Genomic DNA, 26,071 nt, shown 5'->3' with positions numbered 1-26,071 from the left:
TTCAGAAGATGAGCCAGGCCATTGTTTTGGCAACAAGCTTCACATGGACATATGGATATTAGAGAATGATGCCCGCGACACAGCTAAAGCATTTGCATGCATGAGTATGGTACATTCTCCATGCCACTAATATATATATGCCTTTTCCAAAGTCAGTGCAGGATCCGTATTTGTGCAAGTCTTTAAAAGTCTCCTCCCTTACAAAATTTTGCCATAATTTATCTGAGACAGCCTTCCGGTGATAAATTCTTTATACCACCTTTACTTCCCCAAAGTCATTTCTGAATAGTAATTATAGCTGTCAAGAGTTCCAGTATCATAGAAGAGAATCCGTTTGTTAGTTATTTTAATGTCAGTTAGCTGGCTGTAAGTAAACCTGGCTACACATATCCACATGCTTGGTATCTGGAATTTAAAAATGGGAACCTTTAGCAGGGATGGCAACCTTAGACCAAAAGGACAAAAACCCAACAACAGAAGATGTCCCAAAATGAATTGGGGCTTTCCTGTTTTCCAAAGCGAATTCTTAACAGCGACAGGCAGACACACTTTTGCATGGGGCCCACTTTTTCCCACTAATGCTGAATTATTGGAAACCCAAACAGCATTCAGAGCCAAGGGGGAAAATGCCTGAATCTGAAAAGGAACCAAAAGAAATTGTACCAGGGAAAAAAGATGGGAACTGAAAACAAGTTCCCAGAGTATCTCTCTCTGTCAACAAGCATGTAGAGTCTTTATTGCTAGAATATGCAGAGTCCCGTGGGAATTGCTGCATCTTTTTTTTTTCTTTGTCTTAACTCTTTTCTTGCTACTCTTTCGCTGGCTGGTTGATCTGCGTCTGTGGTTGTCCCATCTTGAAGCCACCCTCAGCAGCCGGACTCAGGAGCTACATTCCTCACAGTGACAGGAGAGGATGTACCGGTAGGTGGCAGTGAGTCGCATGCCCCCTGAGCATCGCAGGCGCAATGCTTTCAGCTTGGAGGTCTGGGGGCGGCAGCAGTGACAGGAGGAACGGAAGGGTTGCTTGAGGACAGTGCTGAAGGATACCAAGGGCTCAGAGCGTGAGGCTTGGCTGCAGTGTCCTTCACACCTGGCCAGGAGCACCATCTGGGGAGAGAAGAGGAGGTAGTGACCATGCAAAGATGCCAAAAACCTGAGCTAGCTACCATAGCAACCTTTTTTTTTTTTGCAGTTTTTGGCCGGGGCTGGGTTTGAACCTGCCACCTCCAGCATATGGGGCCAGCGCCCTACTCCTTTGAGCCACAGGCGCCACCCTCTATAGCATCCTTTGAAAGGCCCACACACTTCTTGCCAATTCCTGCTGGATCAGACCAATGGCTCTCAGCACTGGTTGCTTATTGGAATCACCTGGTCAACTTTAAAAACACTTCAATACCCAGGGCCCATTTCAGGCTAATTGATTTAAAATCTTTGGAGGTAGAGCCAGGTTTTTTTGATTTTCAAAGCTTCTTAGGTGATTTCAAAGCACACATGTAATGAGGGTTTAGAAGCACTGGATGAGGCTTATCACCATTCTGTGCAACTAAAAATCAAAGAACAACAACAAAAATATTTCTCCTGATACGTGTCAGTCTACCCCTGGTCCAGTGCATTACAACTCTATCAGTAACAACATGCAGAAAGTCATTCCAAATTGAAATCAAAGAGTAAATAAAGAATGGCCATAGGAGAAAGGAATTGGTTTGTATAGGGAATAGCTAAAGAACAGGGATACAGTTTCTGAAGGAGGGATAACCTCAATGAAATGTTCTAGATGCTGCAACTTGGGACAAAAGTATGACATTTCTTGGTTTGTACAGTGAAGGGGCATGAGATCTGTGCAATCACACCTTAATCTTCAGAGTCATTTAGGGCAAATACTAGGATACACTTATTCTGATCATCTCCATTTCCAAAGATTTTGGCTGGGGTCAAAGAGGTTGTATGTTCTTTACATTGGCTCTTAACTTAGCTTTAGTAAACAGATAATTTTAAGAATCTCACGAAAACTGATAAAGTTATGATCAGAAACAAGTACATAAGCACATACTCAATTTTTTGCATACAGCCTAAGGGAATGGAAAAAAAGGCTTATTATGTATCCCATACATAAATCCTGGTATCCTGGAAGTGGAAGTCATGGATGGGGTAGGGTGAACCAGCTTGATTCATAAACTACATAACCCCATATGCTACAATAGAGAGGGGGTTGCAGGACCTGAGATTAGAGGTCCGTGTTTATGTAGGGGGGGTCTTGCTTGGTGAATTTTATTTTAAATGATGGAGGAAAAGTTGTCTATAATTCGAGAGCCAACAGCAGGGCCATACAAAGTGCAACTATTCAAATGAAAGATTAAACAATACATATATATGCATGAAACCTTTTGACATTTGCCTTATGATATTTTGGGAACTAGCAGTTATTATTAAAGACTCATCAGCCATTATTTCTGACATCATCCTGTGGGGCAGAGTTAAACACCTGAGGATTAAAAGGAAATGGCTAATCCATCTTCCCAAAAGGGAGAAAGGTAACTTCTGGTAATTATAGATCATTAACATCATTATGTGAGAAGATGCTGTGGGTAAATCCAAAAGTTACTTAGCAACCAGCAAGGCAATATGAAATGCTAGAGTAAAAACAGCAGGGCTTGAGGAAGAATAAGTTGGACTGGACCAACTAATTAATTTTCTCTGAAAGCAAAGAGCAAATGGCATCTATTAGGTCTTTTGATTTTATTAAAGATTTTTATTCTACTCTTCGGATTGATAGGCAAAATAAACATATCTGAAACAGGTTTTTGGTTTGTTTGTTGTTTTCAGAGAGGGGATCTTGCTATGTTGCTCAGGCCAGAGTACAGTGACCATTCACAAACATGATCATGGCTCACTGCAACCTTAAACCTTAGCACTCAAGGGATCCTCTTATTTCAGCCTCCTGAGTAGCTGGGACTACAGGCATTCCCACTGCACCCAGCTCTGGAACAGACTATGAGAGATTATGCCGTAGGTCCCTGGTGCCCACCCCATCTCTCTAATGAGAAAGAGTCCGTGATTTTCCCTAGTCCTTTCTTTGACACCTGCCAGTATGTGGGAAGAACTGCTTCACATCTCACCTTGAGTAGCATTAAATTTTCTGATTTCTAATTTAAATCACCTATTAGGTTGTTTCAGAAGTTATTCAGAGTTACCTTCCCAAACAGAGTCTTTATTGACCCTGTTTCAGTCTGGGTGGATATAGCAATCCGGTACCAACAGACTTAATTCGGAATGGCTAAAGACGATGTGGGGCATCAAATCCAAATGATACATGTGCAGGTGAACTAAACATACACTGAACTGACCAGGCTACTAGCACTGGCTATAAAAGGACCAAGTCAGCAGTGTAGGGCCATTTGTAGACCAGCTAACCTGATTATGATTTCACTAAAAGTTTCAGGATATCAAGCTCTATCCCAGCCCTCACTGAATGACAAGAATTCTAGCATGGGAGGAGCTGGGGCCAACTCCAAGGGAAGAGAACTAAGCTCCTCTTTCTCAAGAACTGGACTTTCCGCACAAGAAGAATGTGTAAACATGTACAATGAACACCTTCAGTGGCTGCCTCGGTTGTCAGAATAAAATCCTTCATTTTGAACAGATGTCAAGGCTTCATGACCCAGGATTCACATATCTTTCCAGTCTTATTTGCAACTGTTCTTATCACCCACTGCCTACTCCGATCAAGCTTTACTTAGGAGTCTATGAAACTGCCCCCAATTCCCCTGCCTCTTGCCTTGGCTTGTGTCTTCTCTCACCCAGGAATGTCCTTTCCACCTGCCTAACAAAATCCTATTTACTATGTGGCCAAATTTAAAGTCCTCCTTCTCAAAGAAGAGCCTATGAAATAATTATTGGATTCTTGATGTTCTCAACACACATACACATCTATGCACACACCTTCGTTGTGGGATACCTAAGTATATAGATCCTAGATCAAAGCTGAAAGAGGTAGGACATCTACCTCTGTTTTGTGTGTGTGTGTGTGTTTTAGAGGTAAAACAGCATTTTGGAAGATAAGATCCACAAATATGTGTCTTTAAGGAGTGAAGAGATAATCATCTGCTCTGGGTTTACTCTCAATAGCCCACATTTTAGCCTTTGTCACACCTCATCTGTCTTTTTTACTAAACATTTTCTGGCCTCTTCCAAACAAGAGCTTCTCAAACAGGAATGTGCAATTGAAACAGCCAGGATCTTTTTAAAAGGCAGGTTCTGAATAATTCTAGAGTAGCACACGAGATTCTGCATTTCTCATAAGATTCTAGTTGATATTGGTATTGCTGGGTACCCACATGTTGAGTAGCAAGGCTCTGGACCCATTAAAGTTTGAGGGCTCAGCTTAAGGTTGAGGATCACTAGATAGCCATCATTTTCCTAACAGGAACATATATGGAGTGCTTACAAGTTGTCTCATTTAATCCTCAACAACAGTACAAGAAAGGTACTATTATGATCAGTACTGTTACAACAGATGAGAAAACTTGGGCTTTAGAGAGTTCCAGTAATTTGCTCAAACTCAAATTTCTGGTAAAAGGCACAGCTGGAACCAAACCCAGGTATGTCTGAAACTAACCCCCTGACCCAAACAGCTATAATACCTGCCTCCTAACACTGAGATGTTTTAAGGAGGCGTGAGCCAATTCATACCTTTCCCTTACCTATACTGACGTGTCCCTGGGACCCCTGACCATGTCATTGCCATAGACATATAAGCCAAGTCTAACCTTTTTCTTATGGGTGTCTTGGGAAATAACATCACTACCCTCAAGCTCATGCAGAGCTGAATCTTCTAAGAGCCTGACTGATCAGGTGTGTCCATTAGCATCATAACAGGGACCCTCCTGTCCCATCCTAGAACAGTGTTTTGGCTATTTTACCCCCAACTGGGTGGGAAACATATTTTGCCTTTTCATGGCACTGAATACTGTGTACCTCTATTTCTGTGGCCCTTGAAGCACCCTTTTTCTCATCAGGAGTGAGACCCACCCATGCTGTTTCTCCCATTCCTTTAGCCACAAGCAACCTCAGTAAACAACTGCTCATTGCATCTTTGGGTACCCAGTTCAACCTCCAAAGGGTCTGTGTCAGACTGAAGGCACCAACAAAATTACAATAAGGGGAACAGAGCAGCATGGGCGGGGCTTGGGGGAGTGGAGGCTTTGAAGAAGTGAGTGGGCAGCTTACTCTCCAACTAGAATCTGGTCCCATCACCTGGGTCACAAAGTAACACTACGTGGCCTGTGTACACTGCACACCACCCTTCCCTCTCCCCCTTGTTTACTTGCAAGCATTTTGAGGGCAAAAACTTTGTCTTTTTTTTCTTTCTTTCTACTTTAGAGTCTTCAGCACCTTCTGCAGCATGTCCACCCAGCAGGCACTGAGTTTAAGCAAGAATCAAGTTATGTGTCTCACGCAGTCAATTGTGTTATAATCATGACAGTCCTGACTCCTGTCACTTTTCCTATCACACTATGAGCTTAGTGGGCAGCTATAGTTGGCCTGAGAGTCCTAACAGCTTCCTCTCAACTCCAAGACTCAGACCTTACCATGTCAGTCCCTTTTCCTCTGGGAGTTTTCCTGGGCTTTATCCTCTGAACCCTCCTCCTTCTCCTTTGCCCAGGGCCATCTGCTCCCATGGCCCTGAAGAGTTCAGAAAACTGTGCCCTGGTTCCATACCCTGGCCTGGGACCACTATCTATCTCCCACTCTTCATTCAGCTCAGCCATCACAGGTCTGCCCTGCCAACCCTATTCCTGAAAACCCCTCTCTGGCCTGGAATCCCAAACTCACCCTTTTTACGCTCTCCTTCCTCCACTCACCTGGGAAGGAAGGTCAGCCCAGACAGCAGAGGCTGTTTCTCTTTTACTTTTATCCTTCCTCTTAGCACCCAGCACAGCGGCTTATATTCCCTTTGCTCTTCTGCCCCACCCTGTGTTTAACAAGAACCACAGTGAAGTTCAGTTTCCTAATCCTTTAAGACTATAGGAGATCCCAGCAGTTATTGAGGTCTCAGTAGTGACTGAAATAGAAAAGCAAGTCTAAACACCTGTCCAGTTTATAACCTCACCATTAAGATCATAATATCATTTATTAAATGTCTTATTATATGCTGGACACTGTCCTGACGAATATTATCAGCAACACCCATACCCACACCCTCAGGTGGACAGCTCCATTTTGCATGGGAAGAAATTGAGGCACCAAATGCAGAAAAGAAATTAAAAACCAAGTGGCTTTCACTTCAAAGCCATTGATACCTGAGTTACCAGTACCTTAAAGATTCTTCAGGCAGCCCATTCCCACTAACCACTGACCTTTTGCCTATTTGCTGTACAGCCTTTACTTAGAATTTCAGAGAAACATGGTCTTCCATGAAGATTATGAATGAACTTGCCACTCCCAGGATCCTTTGTGCCCAGGAGGTACCACCCCTTAATTCTACCAGGTACATCCTAATCTGTGGCACATTCCTGGATGAGCCTTGTGGCCAGTTTTTCCTGCCTGATTCCATCTCAGCCCTTTCCTGAATTGCTAGGAGATGGGTGACAGGATCCTGGGACTGTCCAGCTGCAAGTTCAGAGCTAGGATGGACAAGTTGTCTCACTGAAGGCTCTTAGAAAAGTTTTCAGTACTATTTCTTTGTTCTAGAAAAAACTGCTGAGTATAAATCATTATTGCTGGCTGATCAGAAGTTGAGCCCGGACTTCCAAACAATGGCTCCTACATTCTGCTTGTGTTCCTCTATGTAGTGGAAAGATGAATGTCCTGAGGCAGACATTGCCAGTCCCTGGTTATATATGACATCAAGCAGCCTACTTCTGTCAGGTTTCACTTTTCCTTAATGGTAGAATGGGCATGACAACACATGCCATCACAGATTTGTTTGCAATAACTAGAACATAACAGTACTGGTATAGAATGAGGTACCCAACACATATGAGGTGTTCAAGCAAGTGCTCTTCTTTCCCTGAACCTGGGTTACATGGTCCTCTTCATCTGTCTTTACAAGGCCAGGTGCTAGATAAACATGAGTTAAGCTCTGGCAACTTACAGGTAAACATAGGCATGTGTCTAGTAACAGCTCTTGAACATGATGTTGAAGGAGAATTTTTGTGAAGAAGAAAAATCTACCCTAAATGTCTTCTTTGTAAAAGAGACTAGGGTTGATTGCTCTTTTTTCTAGATACAGGCTAAATGTTTTATCTTAAGTTTCTTTTTTCTTTCTTTATTTTTTTTTAAGAGCCAGAGTCTCACTTTGTTGCCCTCAGTAGAGTACTGTGGCGTCACAGCTCACAGCAATACCCAGCTCTTGGGCTTAGGTGATTCTCTTGCCTCAGCCTCCCGAGGAGCTGAGACTACAGGTGCCCACCACAACGCCTGGCTATTTTTTTGTTGCAGTTAGGCTGGGGCCGGTTCGAATTCACCACCCTCGGTATACAGGGCCTGCGTCCTACTCACTGAGCCACAGGCGCCACCCTATCCCAAATTTCTGAAGGCACACAATTTCATTAAGACAGACCCACTTGGGAGAAGGTCAGCCTGAGCTTGTGAGAGCCAAGAATTATAGAATCTTTCCAAATGAAAAACAGTTTTGTTCCTGGATACACAGAGAAAAATCTAATCCAGAAAATATCTGGGTAGTTGGGGTTTTTCCAGACATATTTTATGACCAAAGAAGAAAGGTTTATAATTGCAAGTACCATGTACATAAAATTATTGCTATATTTGGGATCATTTGGGATATTTGAAAACAAACTGTTCCCATGAAATTACAAAAATTTCTCCTACATCACAATTTTGTGTTGTTATTTACCGTGGCATTCTGGAAAAAACAAAAGTGACCAATGTTACACTGAAGTCTGTTTCTAACGTTCATGCTCAAGCACCGTGAGTTTGTCGGGCTTCAGATAATGAAGTCTCTTCTTTGATCCTCCCTAGGTTAATGTGAGAATTGCTAAGACATTCCTTCAGCATTCCATCCACACTTTCTAGATTGTTTTCTGATTTTTACAGATGCTACTATTCCTTTCTATCATCACAGTGACACTTTCTTTGACAAAATTTTAACCCCTTCCTTTTTTTTTTTTTTTAAGAATCATGTTTATGGAGGACAACTCACCAAAGCAGAGAAATTATCCAGGGACTAAGAAACAGCACTAAATATTAGTGCTGTTTGTTTCTGAAGAGGGGAAAGAAAGAGAAGCTAGTAATTGCTATAGTCAACCTTACTTGGGCTTACAGTTTCTGAGCAATTACAGCCATAAAAACACTCCTCATATATATATATATATATTTTTTTTTTAAATTTGTTGTAATTTTCTTTTCCTAGGAAAGGATTGTAGGCCTGTAGAAATTTACATTCATCTATTTACTTCTTTTTTTGGTTCTACAAGTACAAATAAGAGACAAAATTTTTCTTAAGTGGAAAATCTCTGATTTTTCCCACAGTCATAGGTCTTGTTAATGTAATGGTTAAAGTGATTTAACTCAAATTCTAATTCCCCCAGACCTAAACAAGTCATCATCATTGAGCTATAATCAGAGAAGTTAATGGAAATTTTAAAGGCAGACAGAAGTCATAATGTTTTTAAATAGAGAGTGGAGAAATGGACTTATATGGTCTTAATTCTAGTGGTTGATATTATAAAAAAAGTCTTGATTATACTGGTAATTTAAAAAATACTTTTCATGTGAGAATATTTAAGTGCTTTTAGTCTTAAGACTATAAGTGAACATCTCTGAAGTTGGGCTAAAAAAATTCTCATTCACCAAATGTAGACAAATTTCATTCACGTGCCTGTCTGGGGTCAATGATAGTCATGAGAATTCATTCAGAATATGTTCTTCCTTACAATGTGGTCCATGTGGCTGGCCACTCTTGGTGGCCTTTTAAGCATGATATTCCTTTGCACGCCAGTTGAGCATGGGTTTCCTCTGCAAGAAAAATGTAACCTATTCCAAACAAAAATAATTTGGATAACCAATGTAAAATGATAAATTATCAAGTTTTCATCGTATCTTTTGAGATCATTTTCACATAAACATGGCACGTGGAGAAAGGCTCAGAACAGAAAGCCAGTTACCATATATTTCACTAGAAAACTCGATGGAGATCCCTCCAAGAAGTAGGTTCCTATGCTCAATCATATTTTATTTTCATTCTTTTCCTTTTTATTGCTGGTGGAAGTAGAAGGAGTTATGACAGCATTTTTCTTTCATGAATAAGGACAGTACCACTCATAAATTTCACAGCCAGGAACAAAAGACACAAGATGAGTGTGGACATGGTTGATTAGCCAGTTTTACTGACAAAAGTGCTAAGTATAGTAGGAAATCCTAAATGCCTGATTCTCCCACAAGCTCTGTGGGCCAGCCACATAGCTCAAGGTTGAGTTAGGATCATAGTTCTCCTTGAATCCCCTGACAAAGAAATATGGCTTCTTTCTTGTGTTGAAGGGGAAGGTGATGCTCCCCCACAGAGACCTTGGTCTTACCTTTGAGCTACACTTGTACAATGGGTGACTGATAGAATCCACATAGTGGTGCCTCATGCAGCGTCGAGGGTCCGAGTCCATCATAAATGAGCTGTCCCTTTTGCTGTCTGTATCTCCCATTATCACCAACAGGGAGAGCATAGAAAAGGATGCAGCTAGTACATGATTTCTCATTGTTGTAAGGGAAAACTTCTCCAGAAGAACAGTAGAGGGAGGCAGAGGACAAAAATTTGGAAATACCGTCACCTCCTAGGATCCAGTTCCTTTCAAGGAAAGGGCAGGATCTGGCTGAAGCTTTCTGGTTGTCATTGTCCTTTGTATGTCTGAGTTTTGTCTTACTCTTTGCACTTGCAATCCATCATCACAGTATCTGCAGCACAGCTGGAATGAAAACAGAAATTATTTTCCCCAGAAATATTTACCCAGAACCACTAATGGAACCCAGGAGGGATTGAGTGGAATTTTTCCATGTCATTTTGAGTGGAGAATATTGGTTTCTAGAGTGTCATTAGCATAAGCTGTCATCCATTCCACACACCCCCAGCTTATACTACATATTTATAACCATTTGGAAGTGGACGTAATGGTTTAATGGAAGCACATGTTTACTTTAATTGCTGGAGTCCATGTTCCTAGGGGCAAAAATAGTTTGAACTCATAGTAAAGATTAAACATGTGGTTCTGGTGACAGCATAACTGAATTGGGTGGTCTCATCTTTATCCTTGGTGGGTAGGGGCAAAAGGGTCTATTCGGTTTCTTAATAAGCTTTGGTGTCAATGTCAGCTTACAGGGTGAGAAAGGAGGCAGATCAGTGGTAATGAACACAGGCCACATCCCATGAGGAAGCACATTTTCCATTTCCAAGTCCATACCCACCTACCCACCTAGTTTTCCACTTTGGTGTGCTGAGCTTATCCTGTTTTTGTTTTAAGTCCGGTGCCACCTAGCATCAGTGACAAACTGCATCTGAAATACACAGTATGATAACTGGCCTCCAGCATGGTTAAGTTAGCACACATGTATTTGCTAACAGAATCACACATTTCTGTAGAGCCTTTGTAGCCTGGGCACAGACTTACCATTAAAATGGGATCGTATTATACAGCTTTTATTAAAATTTGCTTTGTTCTTTTAATCATACCTCTTGGATAAAGGGCTAGAGTCCAGAGATCTTCCCAAATCAAATCACTAACCCCACTAGGCATGGCCAACCTCAATGCTTTTTAGCACAGCAGAAGACAGAGTACATCCAAAATATTTCCACACCATTAGGAAAATTGTGGAGAGCTGACATTACATCCAAAACAAAACCAATGTGATAATTCAAGCTTCAGAAAAACTTTCAAGGGCATTTTAGATAAAGTTTGATCATTTTGTTCACAGTACATTTTTAAACTTCCTACTTATGCATGTTCTGAATAAACAGGAAAAAGTGTTGATAAAATCAAGATTAGAAGTTCAAGTCGGTATAAGCCAATTTGTTTTGCCCCAGTAGAATAGCCTCAGACCCACTTAGCCTCAATCAGCTATCTTGCAAGTATGGGGCAGGGGTTCCTAAGTGGAAAGGGATGTGTAAGGTAGGGCTACTTCAGAGCAGGGCGTTATTGGCAATGGCAAAACCTCAGTACATGTGTTTCAAGAAAGTCCAAGAAATTTCAGGAAGGGCAGGGACCAGTAATCAGGGGACCTACCTGGTCTTGATTCCTGCCATTTATTAGCTGAGAACCTTACCCAAGTCATTTAAACTCTTTCAGCCCCAATTTCCTCATCTGTAGAGTAGATGAGTTATCAGAGATGGCATCTGCTATTCCCTCTTGTTTAAAATGCCACTATGTGATAGCTATGGATTCAGTTGCCATGATTTCCACATGCAAAAGGTAATCTTAAGGTTGAGGAGCCTGTATTTCCATACAACTACATACCATTTTCCTTTATGTGTATGCTAATGCAATATCTTATAAAAATGGATCAAACCTGTGTCCAGTGTTCCAAGTCAGCAAAGGGTGCAGAAAAGCATATTTTGCTTTCTTTTCAGTGGCATATTCTAGGTTTCTCTTGTACATATTGCCCCGAAACTCACCAACATTTCAGCTCAAAGAGTGAGAACTTTCTTGGAGTCTATGTTCATGAGATGCAATATTGCTGACTATTTCATGAGTTTTAATCTGACTAAATTATCCAAAGTGGTTATCTGACTCTTTGAAGCCTTAAATTAGCCTCAGAAAGAGAACTGATTGGATTTTTCCTTCCATTGCTCCCATCTACAGATATTTTCCCCAAGAGTCAATGGTCAAAAGATGAAGGGAAAAGCAAACATCCTGGTCCTGGCCCTCCTTTTCCACTGCCAGCAGCTTCTCTTCAAAGCCATGGCCAGGAGGCATGGTAAATAAGTGAATAAAATTAAAACAAAAATGTATAGCCTGATGACAAAGATAAGCTACAACATCAACAACAAAATCCTACACATATGTATGTATGGTTGTATTAACATTTCCACTTTCTCCACAGGAAAAAAAATATGATGCCCCTTAAACATGGAAGATAGGCACCCTCACTCATTTAAGAGAGATAAAAAATAAAAGTATACTGAGATACTTTGCTCAACCAATCAGATTTACAAAGATTCCAAAGTCTAATCATGCACCCTATTGGCAAGGCTATGGAAAAACAGGCCCATTTTGGAGCTAGTTCAATATAAATTGGTCCAAACTTGGTAGAGGCCAACTTGGCAATATCTTTAAAAATGTAAATGTATGTAATTTAGACCCAGTAATTTCACTTCTGCGAATTATCCTGTATGTGAAATCACATGAGAACATGATGGTAATAAGCGTAGCATAAAATTTGAAGCAGAACAAAATACCTATCAATAGTGGACTGATTATATTTTATACAGATTTATATAATGAAATACTGGGCAACTATATAAAAAAAGATGAAGAAACTCTATGTACAGATTTCTGTTAAAATGAGGAGGGACAAGAATATATATTTGTATTTGCACAGAGAAGCCCTGGAAGGATATCCAAGAAACTAATAAAATTAGTTACCTGTGGGAGTTGTGGGGGATGCATGGGAGAAAGACGTTTCACTGTATACCTTTTTGTAGTTATAGACCTTTGAACCTGTGAGTGTGTTACTTATTTAAAAATTTATATAAAAAACAATGCTTTCTCTTTTAAAAACTCAGCTTAAAACCAGTAACTTGTTGGACACAGTGGCTCACACCTATAATCCAAGTGATTTGGGAGGCTGAGATAGGAGGCTTACTTGAGGCCAGGAGTTTATGACCATCCTGGGCAACATAGTGAGATCTAGTCTCTGAAAAATAAAACCAATAACAAAAACTAGCTGGGAACAATGGCACACACACACTTAGTCCCATTTACTGAGGAGGATCACTTGAGCCCAGGAGTTCAAGGCTACAGTAAGCTATGATCAAGCCACTGCCCTCCAGATTGTGCAACAGAGCAAGATCTTGTATCTAAAAAAAAAAAAAAAAGAAGTGTCCTTATAATGGACTAAAAGGCCCTATGTTATCTGATCCCTCATTCCCTCTCCACTAACCCCCCCCAAACAAAAAAAGCACTAGTAGCTAAGTTAATGGATGTTTAATGTTTTTCCCAGTTTATTTTAATGATATTATATTTTTGATTCTTATAATATGGGAAGACACAGGAAATAAAAATACTTTTAGTTCTTGTACATTACTGCCACCTAGTAGCCCCATCTTGAATTGCAATCATAGTTAATTTTTTTTTCCTGAAAAGTGAATAAAACATTTTTGCAAGCCAATATTGTAAAGTTGATATGGATCAAGAGATAGGTAATGTTAGCTGCAATGTAATTTTATAATATGTTTTTCCTGTTAGAGATGATAAGCTGAACCTAGAAGTAGCAATAAAGAATAAAAGAGAGGAAATGTTGCTACACCACTGATTCTAAGAAACAGATTTATGATTTCAACATACTCATACAGCACTATACTTTTTGACCAGCATTTATCTTAAACTCTGAATTAAGAATGAATATCACAATGTAAATAGGCCACAGAAATTGCAGAACCTTCAAAATAAAAAGATAAGACTCTTGTAACATAACATCTTAAGTGTTCAAACTTAATGAACCAACATTGTTGCATTGATGAAGAAATAAAAATAAAACTCAAGAAATGAACAATGTTAGGGTGAGGTGTCTTAACACTGTATTGCTCTGGGTGTACATAGCTGAAAATATGCAGAGTGAGGTTATAGAGCAGGGGTGAGACCTCATTAAAAAAGAAAATCAGGAATTAAGAAAATTTACACCAGTTAGGTGCCTGTAGCACAGTGGTTATGGTATCAGCCACATTCACTGAGACTTTGAGGGTTCGAGCCCAGCCCAGGTCAACAACAATGACAACTGCAACAAGAAAATAGCCAGGCATTGTGGCGGGCACCTGTAATCCCAGCTACTTGGGAGGCAAAGGCAAGAGAATCACTTAAGCCCAAGAATTTGAGGTTGCTGTGAGCTGTGATGCCATACATAGTACTCTACTGAGGGTGACATAGTGAGACTTTGTCTCAAAAAAAAAAAAAAAAAAGAAAGAAAGGAAGAAAGAAAAAGAAAAAGAAAATTTACAGCACCAAGATCCTCACTTTCAGGCAGCCTAGGAGTATCTCTACTTTGTAAGGGCTTCTGACATTTTCTCAAAACTAAGTTAATTCTAGTTTGCCTTAATGTTTTAAAGCCATGTGTCATAAAATCAAATGCTGCCTAACTTAATGCTGACTTAATGTAGGCAATAACGAATTGAATAAGAATGACTCTTTTACTGAACTCACTAGTCCTGTGGCCACTCTATCCTGTGGTATAGTCTCTGAAATATGGACTTGGCCAATGTACAGAGACCACATTCTAATAGCTCCAATGTGGAGCCTCTGCCGGCAGAAGAGGCATGTAGGCTGGCATGCCCAACTTTGGAGCTACCCTCCAAATGATACCAGTGGAAAAGAACAACTGGTGCCCAGATTTCCCCACCTGTCACCCTCAGCGAAATAATATAGCAGAGCTTACAGCAGGCCCAGCCTCCTGGGTGAGACATGGTGTTGTGCCCACAGATCTGCTCACTCTTGGCCTGACCTTCTGCCTAGCAGAGGGTAAAGTATTGGTTTCATGCAATTTATTCCAGCAACAGGCCGAGACAAGTGGAATGTGCCAAGAATGGCCATCGTCTTGGCCTGCTTGCCAGGCACAGGAGGGTGGCTCTTTTGGTCCATATTCCTCCCCCCAACTTTAGCTGTTCTTAATACTAATATATGCAGATATTCACTCCTGTGGCTTCTTTCAATGAGTATTTTTTAAACATATATTCATTGAGGACTCACTATATGTCTCCTTTTGTTCTATCAGATAAGAAATAAAGGTCAGAAAAAAAAAAAAGATAGTTTCTATCCTGGACCCATCTTCTAACTCAGCTCACTGCATCTACAGGCAGAGTGGCCTGTTGTTTTCCTGAGTGACTTTTTGGACACATTGAAAAATTTTCTTAACATCTAATTTGTACCCAAGATGCACTGCTTCATTTCTAAGAAGATCTAAGTTTAGCAGTTATCTGCTTAATATAATGACTTTGGAATGGAGTCAATGGATCAGCCAGAATTATTTGGTATTTATTATAATTTTTAAAAATTATGATATGAAGCGTGAATAAAGTAAAGATGGCAGAACATACAGTCTCTCTCAAAGGAATTCCCCCACCCAAATACAACCCAAGATTTATAACTGTGGAAGAAAGCTTGCTATGTAACACTTCATACAATACAAGGATTGGAAAAGTAAGAAACTCTAGGTCTAATTCTGAGAATATGAAGTACTAAGTAGCCCCTTCCCAGGAACTCTAAGAATTCCTATTGGATCTAATCAACTAGATGCCTTGGAGAGTAAGTCAGATGCCTCTTCCCAAGGCACTTAATTTACAAACTGTAAACAGTATGTTGGATTTTATAAAGCATCCTGTGCACTTAATGAATAGTTTTTCATATTATTTCTATGTAGAAACACATCAGTAGCAGCCAACAAGTCAGGCCTGGGCTGACGCAGAGGTAGCAGTACTGACTGCAAATGCCTGTAGGCTGGTAGCCTGCCAACCCCAGGTATCTCCAAGAATGGGCAGTCACAAGGTCAGTAGGGAGGGAGTGTCTGCTGGCCCTTTCATCTCAGAGACAGACACGTTTCATGTGTTGATTCTACAATGCTGGGGTGGTGAAGGATGAGAGAGCTTGGGAGACAATGACTGTCCCCATAGTGCTACCTTAGGAGAAAGGGGACAACATCCTTGGGGTTAAACAATAGTTCTCCTGTCTGATAGGACTCTGTGTTCCCTCAACCTGCACCACTAATGAAGTGTGACCTAACTCAGCTGTGGGGGTGATGGAAGAAGAAAAGAGAAGCAAAAGAGAAGAAGGAATATAGCTGAGGAAAGAGGCAATAAATCACAATTCTGGGATAAATAACAGTGCTACAACAAATGATTGGGAATAGAAATAACTTGGGGGGGGGGATGAGCCAACTGTCAAGCAGCCCCGACTGTGTGTGTGTCCTTGGCTTGAATAGTTTTACTGTCTGGGGAAGGACTGGAGTGGGAGGACTCGGCCTTGAGCCTGACTGAAACTTCAAAATCTTGATCTTGACGCATTATCAGGAAATGCAGAAAAACCTCTCATTGTTGTCCAAACTCTCAGTTACCTATTACTTTCATCTTCTCTTTCCCAGGCCTATTGCTAGTTTATATTTTTAGTGCCCTGTGTCTAGCTATTTTGCACTGATTTGTCGGAAATATTAGATAACAATTGCACTACATTTTGAAAACTAAAGAGCATTCGATTGTTGCCAGACCTGGTAAAAAGTAGGCTGCTCTGAGGCTCTTCAAGCCATCAGCCCTCACTGCCATCACTGGCTGTGTGATCATATATTTTTTTTTAATTTCAGATTGACTGTGTGATCTTGAGCAAATCACTTGCCTTCTCTTGGACTCAGTTTCCTCATCTACAAAATGGACATATTGGTCAAAATATTTCTACGGCTCTATCCATTTCTAACAATCTCTAACTCTACCCAAGCTTTTCAGAGTGCATTGCCTATTTTGGGACTACGTAGTCCCCAAAGCAATCTTACAAAAAGAGTTCCTTCCATTTTCAAGGAGCTAATGATTGCATAAGAGCCCAAATGAGGTCTAATGTGGTTCCTGAGCAAAAGCTGAAGGGCAAGAATTAGCCTCTTGATGAGGCCATATTGGTGACCTGAAATAAAAACAGCCCTTAATAATCAATTGATTGGGTTCTTGCAATGTACAAAATATAGCTTATAAATTTATAATATCCTATTAATAATAGGAAGTGGTTAGCAGGGATATTTAACCAGTTCCTGTTTCTCCTAAAGCCCTTGTAAAATTCATGGTATTTCTATCTAGTCCCCATGAAAGCGTAAGAGGAGAGTAGAAAGGCTAATAGTAAGTCAATTCTAGACTTAGACTTCTCTCATTTGATGACAACACAAGCTGAGTTCAACCTTCCTACACTTGCCTTATGAATGACCCCTATTCCTAAACTGAACTTAAGCTACAGATCTACTCTAGTGGAGGATAAGAGACGACAACTGGTTAGACAATAGGAAACTGGCGACCTGCAGAAGACTGAAACTGGATCCACACCTTTTGCCACTAACCAAGATAGACTCTCACTGGACTAAAGATTTAAACTTAAGAAATGAAACTATAAAAATACTAGGAGAAAGTGTAGGGAAAAAACTCGAAGAAATAGACCTGGGCGAAAATTTTATGAGAAGGACCCCCTGGGCAATTGAAACAACATCAAAAATACACTACTGGGACCAGATCAAACTAAAAAGCTTCTGCACAGCCAAGAACATAGTAAGTAAAGCAAGCACACAGCCCTCAGAATGGGAGAAGATATTTGCAGGTTTTGTCTCCAACAAAGGTTTAATAACCAGAATCCACAGAGAACTCAAACTTATTAATAAGAAAAGAAAAAGTGATCCCATTTTTTTGTGGGCAAGAGACTTGAACAGAAGCTTCTCTGAAGAAGACAGGTGCATGACCTACTGACACATGAAAAAATGCTCATCATCTTTACTCAGAAGAGAAATGCAAATCAAATCCACTTTGCATTAGATATCATCTAATTCCAATAAGGAGCCCACATAACAAAATCCCAAAACTATAGATGTTGGCTTGGATGTGGAGAAAAGGGAACATTTCTGCACTGCTTGTGGGAATGCAAGATAATATGTTCCTTTTGGAAAGAAGTTTGGAGAACACTTAGGGAACTAAAAGTAGACCTGCTGTTCAATCCTTCAATTCCTCTACTAGGTATAAAAGACCAAAAATCACTTTACAACAAAGACATTTGCACCAAAATGTTTATTGCAGCCCAATTCATAATTGCCAAGTCATGGAATTAGCCCAAGTGCCCATCAACCCATGAATAGATTAATAAATTGTGGTATATGTATATCATGGAATATTATGTAGCCTTAAAAAGATGGAGACTTTACCTCTTTTATGTTTACATGGATGGAGCTGGAACATATTTTTCTCAGTAAAACATCTCAAGAATGGAAGAAAAAGTATCCAATGTACTCAGTACTATTATGAAACCAATACATAATCACCCACACTTTCATATGAAGGAGGGAAGGGGGAGGGTAGGGCAGAGGGAAATTTGGGTGGTGGGAGGGTAATCGGTGGGACCTCACTTATGGTGCATATTGCAAGGGTACATGTCAAATCTATTAAAAGTAGAGTATAAATGTCTTAACACAATAATTAAGTGAGGTGAAGGCTATGTTAACCAGTTTGATATAAGCATTCCAAATTGTATATAAAATCAGCACATTGTACCCCATAAATGCATTAATGTACACAGTTATGATTTAATAAAACAATTAATAAGAAAAAAAAGAAAATTTGTGTTCTATGCAGATGTAGAATTAATAAGATCTTAGTGTTCAAGAACAAGGCACCTTGCTTGATAAAGTGTCTAGAGAACCTCTGAACCTCTGTGGTAGGGAAGATACATTCCTGAAGCTCTGGGCTAGGACATGGCTCTAAAAAAGTTGACCATTGGGTCTGGTTCTTGGATTCTGTGCTAGATGTCTGTGGGCTTCTATAGTTTCTGTGGAAAGAATCATTCTGAGTTCTTAACAGGTGACATAACAAATTGACTTTTAGAGTATAAACCTTGCATAATTAGAAATGACCAAGTCTAATTACTCGAATGTCAAAAGCACTTTTTTGTCGGAGTCTTTTCCTCTCAGGGTTTGGATTACTTCTGTAAATCTAGCCACCTGACTCAAAACTGTGACTGATATGGTGATGAGCTGTCAGAAAGTGCTTAGGTGTGGCCTTTTCTACAGTGCCACAAGTCCACAGTAGCCCTCAACACAGAGTCCCTTTCCATCCTTTCATCAATAGGGAATAGAAACAGGGAGAGAGGAAGCCACAGAAGATGTATAAAAAGAGGAGGGATTATTTTTGATGTTCAAAATCCACCACTGTCTGTTCAATTTTTTCACATGGTACAATTGCAGAAATGGAAGGATCCCTTCATTTCACCCACTTCCTCCCAGGAAGGAGGTTTTTGTATGAGGAACAAGACACATTCTACCGCCCATGCATAAGACTCTCTGGAAAGAAAGCAGGAGAGTTCTGAGATATCCAACTTAAAGGAGTTAGTCCTGCCAAAATGCATGAAGGTGTACTCTCCCTATGGAAAAGAAAAGGTGGCTGGGTGTTCTGGGGACCCTTGTGCGGAAATAACTCAACACTTGCTCTGCCATTGGATTGCTAGCTGTGGCATGGCTTTAGGAGGAGAGAGGTGACCCATCTCAGTTCAGGGTACAGGCTCCCTTTTACCCTAGAGCCAAATGAGTATGTTGGCTTTTCTTCAAAGTGTCCAGCAAAGTGTTTCCAAAGCTGCATTTGAATCTCCTCATCCACAACAACAACATTTTGGAATGATGGGTAGTGATCTCACCTAACAGCTGTAGATAGAGCCTTTGGTTAAGAAAGGGGTATGAACAATAGGAGCAACTCAGTCTTCCCATTTCTCATTTAATTTGCCTTTTCTGCCCAATGGTGGGATTTGAATACTGAATTCAATCCTGTTTCAATTCGGAACACTTCTGGATGCAGACCTGTGTCAAAGGGGCATGGTTAATTTAAAAATCACAAGAAAATGCATGTCATTATCTTGCTAATAATCCTGAATTTGTTGGGCTGGTGGTTTTCTGTTTGTGTTTCGCTTAAACCATGCATGCTACCATTATATCCTTTGTCTGTCTGCTCTCCTGTAACAATCCTATTCTGCTACCTTTGGATTCCAAATCTCAAAAGACAAATTTAGATTCTGAAAAGAAGTAATATTTCATCATTTGGGGAGGGGGAGTAGAATCGTAGGAATGTATGGAGTCCTAAAATATGCCTTTGGGTTTTTTTAAAAAAGACTTTAATTAAGGATTGGATTTCTTTGATTCTTAATATCCATGTTAGGAATATGTATACCTACTTTTCACTTAGCGTTGAGGATGGGGGATGTTTTTTCACTTGAAGAGCTGACCTCCTTTTCAGGTAAAGAAGGCAACTTCAAATCCCTTCCTAGGAGAGAGTGGGTGAAATGAAGGGATACTTCCCTTTCTGAAATTGTGCTATTTGAAAAAATTGAAAAGGTAGTGGCAGATTTTGAACATCAAAAATAAAATAATTCTTCCTCCTTCTCTTTGTTATTTCTCCCATGACCTGCTCTCTTCCTATTTTTATTCCCTATTGATGAAAGACAGCAGAGTACTCCATGTTTAAGGCTGTTGTTGGTTTGTGGCACCTTAGCATTTTCTGACAGTTCATCAACTTTCTTGAATGTCATAACCTGTAGCCCTTTCATTTTTAAAGGATATTGCAATTGGTTGGATCACAGCTTAAAAGAGAAAGCTGGGATTGAGCCAGGTCTTGGAAGACAGCAAATAGTCTGAAAAATTCTTAGCTTTTGTAGAAAAGAGAGAGAGAGAGAGAGAGATATCTATTGCAAATTTCATACTCGTTCTAAAGCTGCTAGTCAATGTTCATGTCCAAACTTTGCCATGAGGGTGAAATGGACCCCAATTAGATGAATTCCTGATTATGAGCACTGGAGGATATGTCACCCACTGAAGCTGCTCATTCTTTGAATCTTCTGAGTCAGCACTCTTTCTAACAAGAAAGTAGTTGTTCCGGACTGTGAACCCCATCCAGGGTGTTACATCCTGACTATTGAAAATAGGTCTGGGGGTGTGACTCTTAGGGGATATATGCTCAACCATCAGGCTTTGAGAACCACCAAGGAAGAGGACAGCAAGCATAAATAATGCCAAGCAAATGACTGCCAGAGATACGAGGAAAGAGCTTTGCAGTTTGCAGATGCAGGGGAAGCTGGCATCAGAAATAATGCTATCGGCACAATCTTCCTCAGAAACTCAACTGTGTGGGTGTGTAAATTTGCAACCTGCACAGCCAAGCAAGCCCTCATTTCTGTACCAGATTCTTCTGCCCCCTCCCCCTCATACACAAGGGTTTCGGAAGGATTCCCCATCCTCTGTTTTCTCCTGACATCAAACATAGAAGTTCATGGTTGCTGACCTGATGGGCTAGGAGTGGGTACTACCAGCTGGAATGTTGCCACTGGCAGGGGCAGACAAGAAAACAGGAATGCTCTTAATGTCTGCCCAAAGAAAACCTTTGATGGACAAAAGAGTGGTTGTATTTTTACCCTCTCCCTTCATGCTGCCAGGCGTCTTTAAATAGATCCTCTAGCCTAGGGACTTGTATGGAATAATTCATATTAAAACCCAAGAAGTAGCAGTGAAGGGGAATTGGTTCTCTCTTCTCTTTCTTTTTTTTTTGTTTTCTTCCTTTCTTTTTTCCTTCCTGTCAAGCTAATAGGAAATACTCATTTTAATTCAGCTGTGTTAAATCTTTTCCTTTTGGATCGTTGAATGGACTTTAGCTAATTCAAAAAAGTCAGCCAAAGCCCCCAGGAAAAGAGAAGGAATAGGAAGCCACCTTGTGGATTGCTCTTTAATACCTTTTGGTCCCAAGGACATTAGCAGCATCTTGTAAGGATGCTGCACAGGGAGATTTACATGAGGCTCTTAAATGGGAATCTCTAACTGAGAGGTTCACTTTTCTTCCGTTTGCAACTCCTCAACCAAACTGTTGTTCTGCTGTTAAGAGAAAGAATTAAAAAAAAAAAAATCCCTCCCTATTTTCTGGCATCTCATGCATTTTTATTGCGGCTCAACCCAGGATCAATTTCTCCCCTCTCCTTTTCTCCAAGCAGGTTTCATGAAGACATCCATTCAGGCCTCTGGTAGTCAGATTAAAAGTCCTATCTCTCCTTCTTTCTGTTTGGGGAGGGACAGATGTGGGAAGAAAGATGAGAAAGGGGGCAGGGCAGGGCCCAAGGATCCAGGAGGCTTTGTTTCAAGTCACTTGTCTCCCCCCTAAAACAGAGAATAACCACATTTCTCTTAATGTAGGCCAAAGTGCATCCAGGCGTTCCCCTAGTGTTCCCACCCCCGGGCCTTTGCTGGAGATGTTCGGGTCACTGTGATAGTATGCTTGTCCCTGCCAACCCGGTCACTCCAGCTCTGCTCTCAGCAGCCTAAAGGGCAGCTGAGCCATGTGGCTGCTCCTCTCTGTGAGTGGGTTCAGGCTCGGGGCTACAAAAAGCCCCCCAATCCTATCAGCCCAGCCTGGGAGAGCTGGTGCCAAGAATGACATCTTGGGAATACTATGGAGATGGGAGACCTCATGGGCTGTTCTCTCTGAGTGGAACAGGACCCACGCTGTCTGGAAAACAGGCAGAGCAAAGAGCCAGCTCATAACAGAAGGAGCTCAGGCAAAGGGGAAAAGAGGGAAGGCTGGGAGCAGTGGTGAGAAAAGAAAAGAAAAGCCACATGCCACCCAGGAAGATTCCAGGGCAGGCAAGAGGAGGTGGTGGAGGAAAGACTTGCAGGAAGAAAGTACCCAGACATGGCACTGCCAGTCTAGCTGGATTCTTTTCTGAATTAGATTATGCGAAAGAAAGAGGGGAAATATATAGCGGCCAGCTGTTCAAAGGCTTACAACCTTGCTTTTATTGTCCGGGTAAGTTGGTGAGGTGGGGCATCAGAGGAATTCCAAACATACCATCCCAGAGAAATTTTAATATGTTCCACAGTGTCATACACTAAGAGGAAATGACAGCTGATCACAGCCAGGGCAGGCCACAACAATCCAGACCCTCCCACCGGCCTGCTTCCCCCTCTGCATTAGCACTTCTCAGTCCTTCCACCTGCCTCCCCATCCCCTTTGTGCCCACTGGCTGCTGGCCTAGCCAAGAGGGCCTAGACAAAGTAGCATTGACCAACTGTCATGAGAAGAGGTGAGGATGGGCTCAAGGCCTCCGGCCAAGAAGCTGAGAGCTGGCGAGGGTGAGTCAGGCACCCCAGAGAGTCAGAAGCATTTTATTCCCACTATGGGGGATTATCTACTGATAAGGACCAAGTCAAGGACCCTGCTGATGCTGTCTTCAGGGTTTTTTCCCAGTAACCTTACCGCATGATAAAACACAATACTGAGTTACTTGAAAGCAACACTGTGTGTGGTTCTGACAGAGACTTGGGTTTGGGGAACAGTTTCCAGCAGCTTCTTCCCAGCGGCCTCTTGAATATAGGCCAGGCCCAGAGGTCATTAGTTTTATTCCTGGGGGTGGAACAAGTAAATGGTGGGAGATACTAACTGCATCTTTCTCTGTGCGCATTTCTAATTCAATGATTCATCTAGTGTCCCTGATATCAGCTGCTGAGTAGGTGACTCATGTCCAGCCCCCCCCCATAAAAACAGCATGTGGTCCTTTCCAAAGGGTGCTCCAGTGAGCAGAGAAAGGATCAACTGCTCTTTTTCCAGGCATCTTCTACCCAGGCTGGAAAGATCCAGGCTATGATAGCTGTATAAGTGACATGTGCCCAGGATCTGGTGAAAAACGAAACCCCTTAATCATAAATGGAAAGAAAACTCATTGATGAGTGAGAAACATTTCAAGTAAATCTGGAAACCAGTGGCTATTTTAAATGGTTTTTTATGGCAAAAGAAAGTTCTTGTACAGTCTACCCAATGGCAAACTCCATTTCAGTCCTGAAGACAGCATATGGACTTAGGGTGTGGGACAATGTCTCATTCACCTGGACTAGCACAGCATCATCAGGACTAGCACAGCATCAGGAACATAGAAAATGCTTAATAAATATTTATTAACAACAATTATAAAATAAATAATTAACCAACTAAGAATAATAGTACTTGAACTGTGAGTTCTTAAAATAAGAGTAAAAATTGCCGGCCACCTTGGGTGTCTATCATTCCAAGAAACTCATCACATTTTTTAAGAGCCCAGGAAAATAAATGAGTTGGAAATTGTTAAATGTATTGAAAAATGATTTATTTTTCCCTTGACAGTGTCATTGGAACTCAAATTAAGATTGAAAACTCCACAGGCACATTTCCATCTGTGAGTGTCAGCTGCTTGGTACACAGTCACAAGAAGGCCTCAGCCAGTTCTCCTATTTACCTGAACCAAATGTATTTTGAAAGAAATGATGCAAAACATTGCATTTTGTGTTCAAACACTCTCATGTAATGATCTGAACAATAGTTTAAGAAAATTGTTTTGATTCAGCTAAATGCTTTGCTATCAGCAATGGTTTTAAAAAAATCACAGTAAAATTCTATAGCAATAAAATCCACTGTATCTTTTACAGGATTTCTTAAATAGTGACTATATTAACTCATTCAAAAGTCAGATTTTCATTCAACAATGCTTGTAAGGCTAGTTATCAGTAAAAACCAGAAACGTTCCCCCACAGATGATGTCTTGCTTGGCAATGAAAACTGGTCAATAGGACCCTAAAGTTTACTTGCAGAAACAAGAGTGGTAAGAAAATGAATAGATATTTGCATGGTCTAAAAGCTCTGCTCAGTAAAGAAGCATTATGCAGTCCCTACTGCCTTTGGTTGACACCCACAGCGAGCACTACATTTTAGGCATCTCTATGCTTTCAAATGCACCTGATATTTAACGTTCTGGGTTACAGCAATTTGCTGATGCCAGCTCCTTGTAATTAAAATAGCCTAATATTAAAAATAAAAAGAGGAATTCTTTGCAGCAGCCATATCTGTTATTAATGACAATTACAAAGAACTGTACATGGGACTCCTATCTTGCCAAATAGCTTCCCTTCCCACACCTGAATCTCTGTAGAGAGGAGTTTGCCTCATTCACAGAGGCTTATCTAGGCTTGTCCTTTACAATGAGCCTCAGTTACTGGGCGTTCTGAGTCATTAACATTCTGTACACAATCAAACTTCCCGTCCCCCAAGAAAGAGTTATGCCCAGGCCTCCTACAGCTCAATTGTTCATTTAAAGAGAGCACTTGTATTCAGGAGTTTGAAAGAACCTTCTGAATATTCCTCAGGTATCTGCAGGAGCCATTCCTACAGGTCCTGTTCCCTGTGCTGGTGGGAGCATCCTTTCTCTGGTTATTCCTTGGACATCATGCTGCAAGGACGAGCTGACACTAAAAATAACCCCCTTCAGTAAGTCCAAGGCAAACAGCATGCATTTCCTAGGACTTTTTGCCCAATCAAAATCATACAGTAAAACCATCCTCATCTCTGCCCCATGCTCCCGAAAGCAGCTATGGAAGCAAAGTCCTGTGCATTGGGAGAGAGTGCAAAGGAGAGTGCAAGATTCCTACAAAGCATGACACAGAAAGCTAGAAATAAATGTTGCCTATTGTTTGAAGTCATTCTGAGCACTCCGGCAGAGCCCTGGCAGGAGATCAGCAGCATACATAAGTAGTAATAAAAGTAAACAGTGCGTTTTCAAACTCGCAGGCTTGCCTATGTTAATAGTACCCCCATTGTGAGTGGGATGAGGGTGGTGGGGAAGATACTGGGCTGCACGAATCCATGTTGGCGAGTTGCTGCTTCTCAGCCCCCTTTCACAGGGTCAACTATAAGAACCCTCACAAAGTTACATCTAACTACGCAGAGAGTTGGAAAAGAAAATCTCTTTAAGTCAAACCAAAAGATATTTTCGAGCTTCTCTGAGAGGCTCCCTGCTCTGTCACAGACTTCAAAGACCCGTTCATTTAAAAAACACAATGCTAGCATGCTACAGATTAATGCAAATTAAAGTAATGCAAATTTAAGTGGTATTCAAAGGTGTCTCTTTGTCTGAGAGGAGGATGAAACGCTCGGTTTGGAAAGAAGCGATTTCCTAGGCAAGCCGGCAGCGCTTGTTTTCCTGCTTACCTTGGGGGAAACGCAGGGCTCCTTTCTTCTCAGACTTTTCTGAGAGCTAGAAAGAGGTCCTGTTACTTCCAAATGCTTTTGTTCTTCTGTCCCTCTGTCACATGGCTTGCCTTTTATATTTGCAACACACAAAAGTTAGGACTGTTGTTT

General features: G+C 41.0%; 1 protein-coding gene across 1 annotated transcript; it reads right to left on the bottom strand.

Annotated features, from left to right (window-relative positions):
* Nucleotides 1-879: 879 nt before the first annotated feature.
* Nucleotides 880-26,071, bottom strand: NDP (NDP, norrin cystine knot growth factor). Its single transcript, XM_003783799.2, has 3 exons — nucleotides 25,922-26,071; nucleotides 9,537-9,917; nucleotides 880-1,107 (listed from the first exon to the last, which is right to left on the bottom strand). Exons 2-3 carry the CDS (start codon nucleotides 9,708-9,710, stop codon nucleotides 880-882), a joined length of 402 nt encoding a protein of 133 aa, XP_003783847.1. The 5' UTR covers nucleotides 9,711-9,917; nucleotides 25,922-26,071.

Source organism: Otolemur garnettii, unplaced genomic scaffold, assembly GCF_000181295.1.
Source record: "Otolemur garnettii isolate 467f Iridium unplaced genomic scaffold, OtoGar3 scaffold00009, whole genome shotgun sequence".
Lineage (NCBI taxonomy): Eukaryota > Metazoa > Chordata > Mammalia > Primates > Galagidae > Otolemur > Otolemur garnettii.
Note: the sequence above shows the minus strand (reverse complement) of the source record. Positions and strands in the feature narration are given on the sequence as shown.

Coding starts and splice junctions, on each gene's coding strand:
- NDP (XM_003783799.2), bottom strand. CDS start 9,710: ATGAGAAATCATGTACTAGCTGCATCCTTTTCTATGCTCTCCCTGTTG. Junction 1,108..9,536: donor TGTACAAGTGTAGCTCAAAG/GTAAGACCAAGG, acceptor TTCTCTCCCCAG/ATGGTGCTCCTGGCCAGGTG.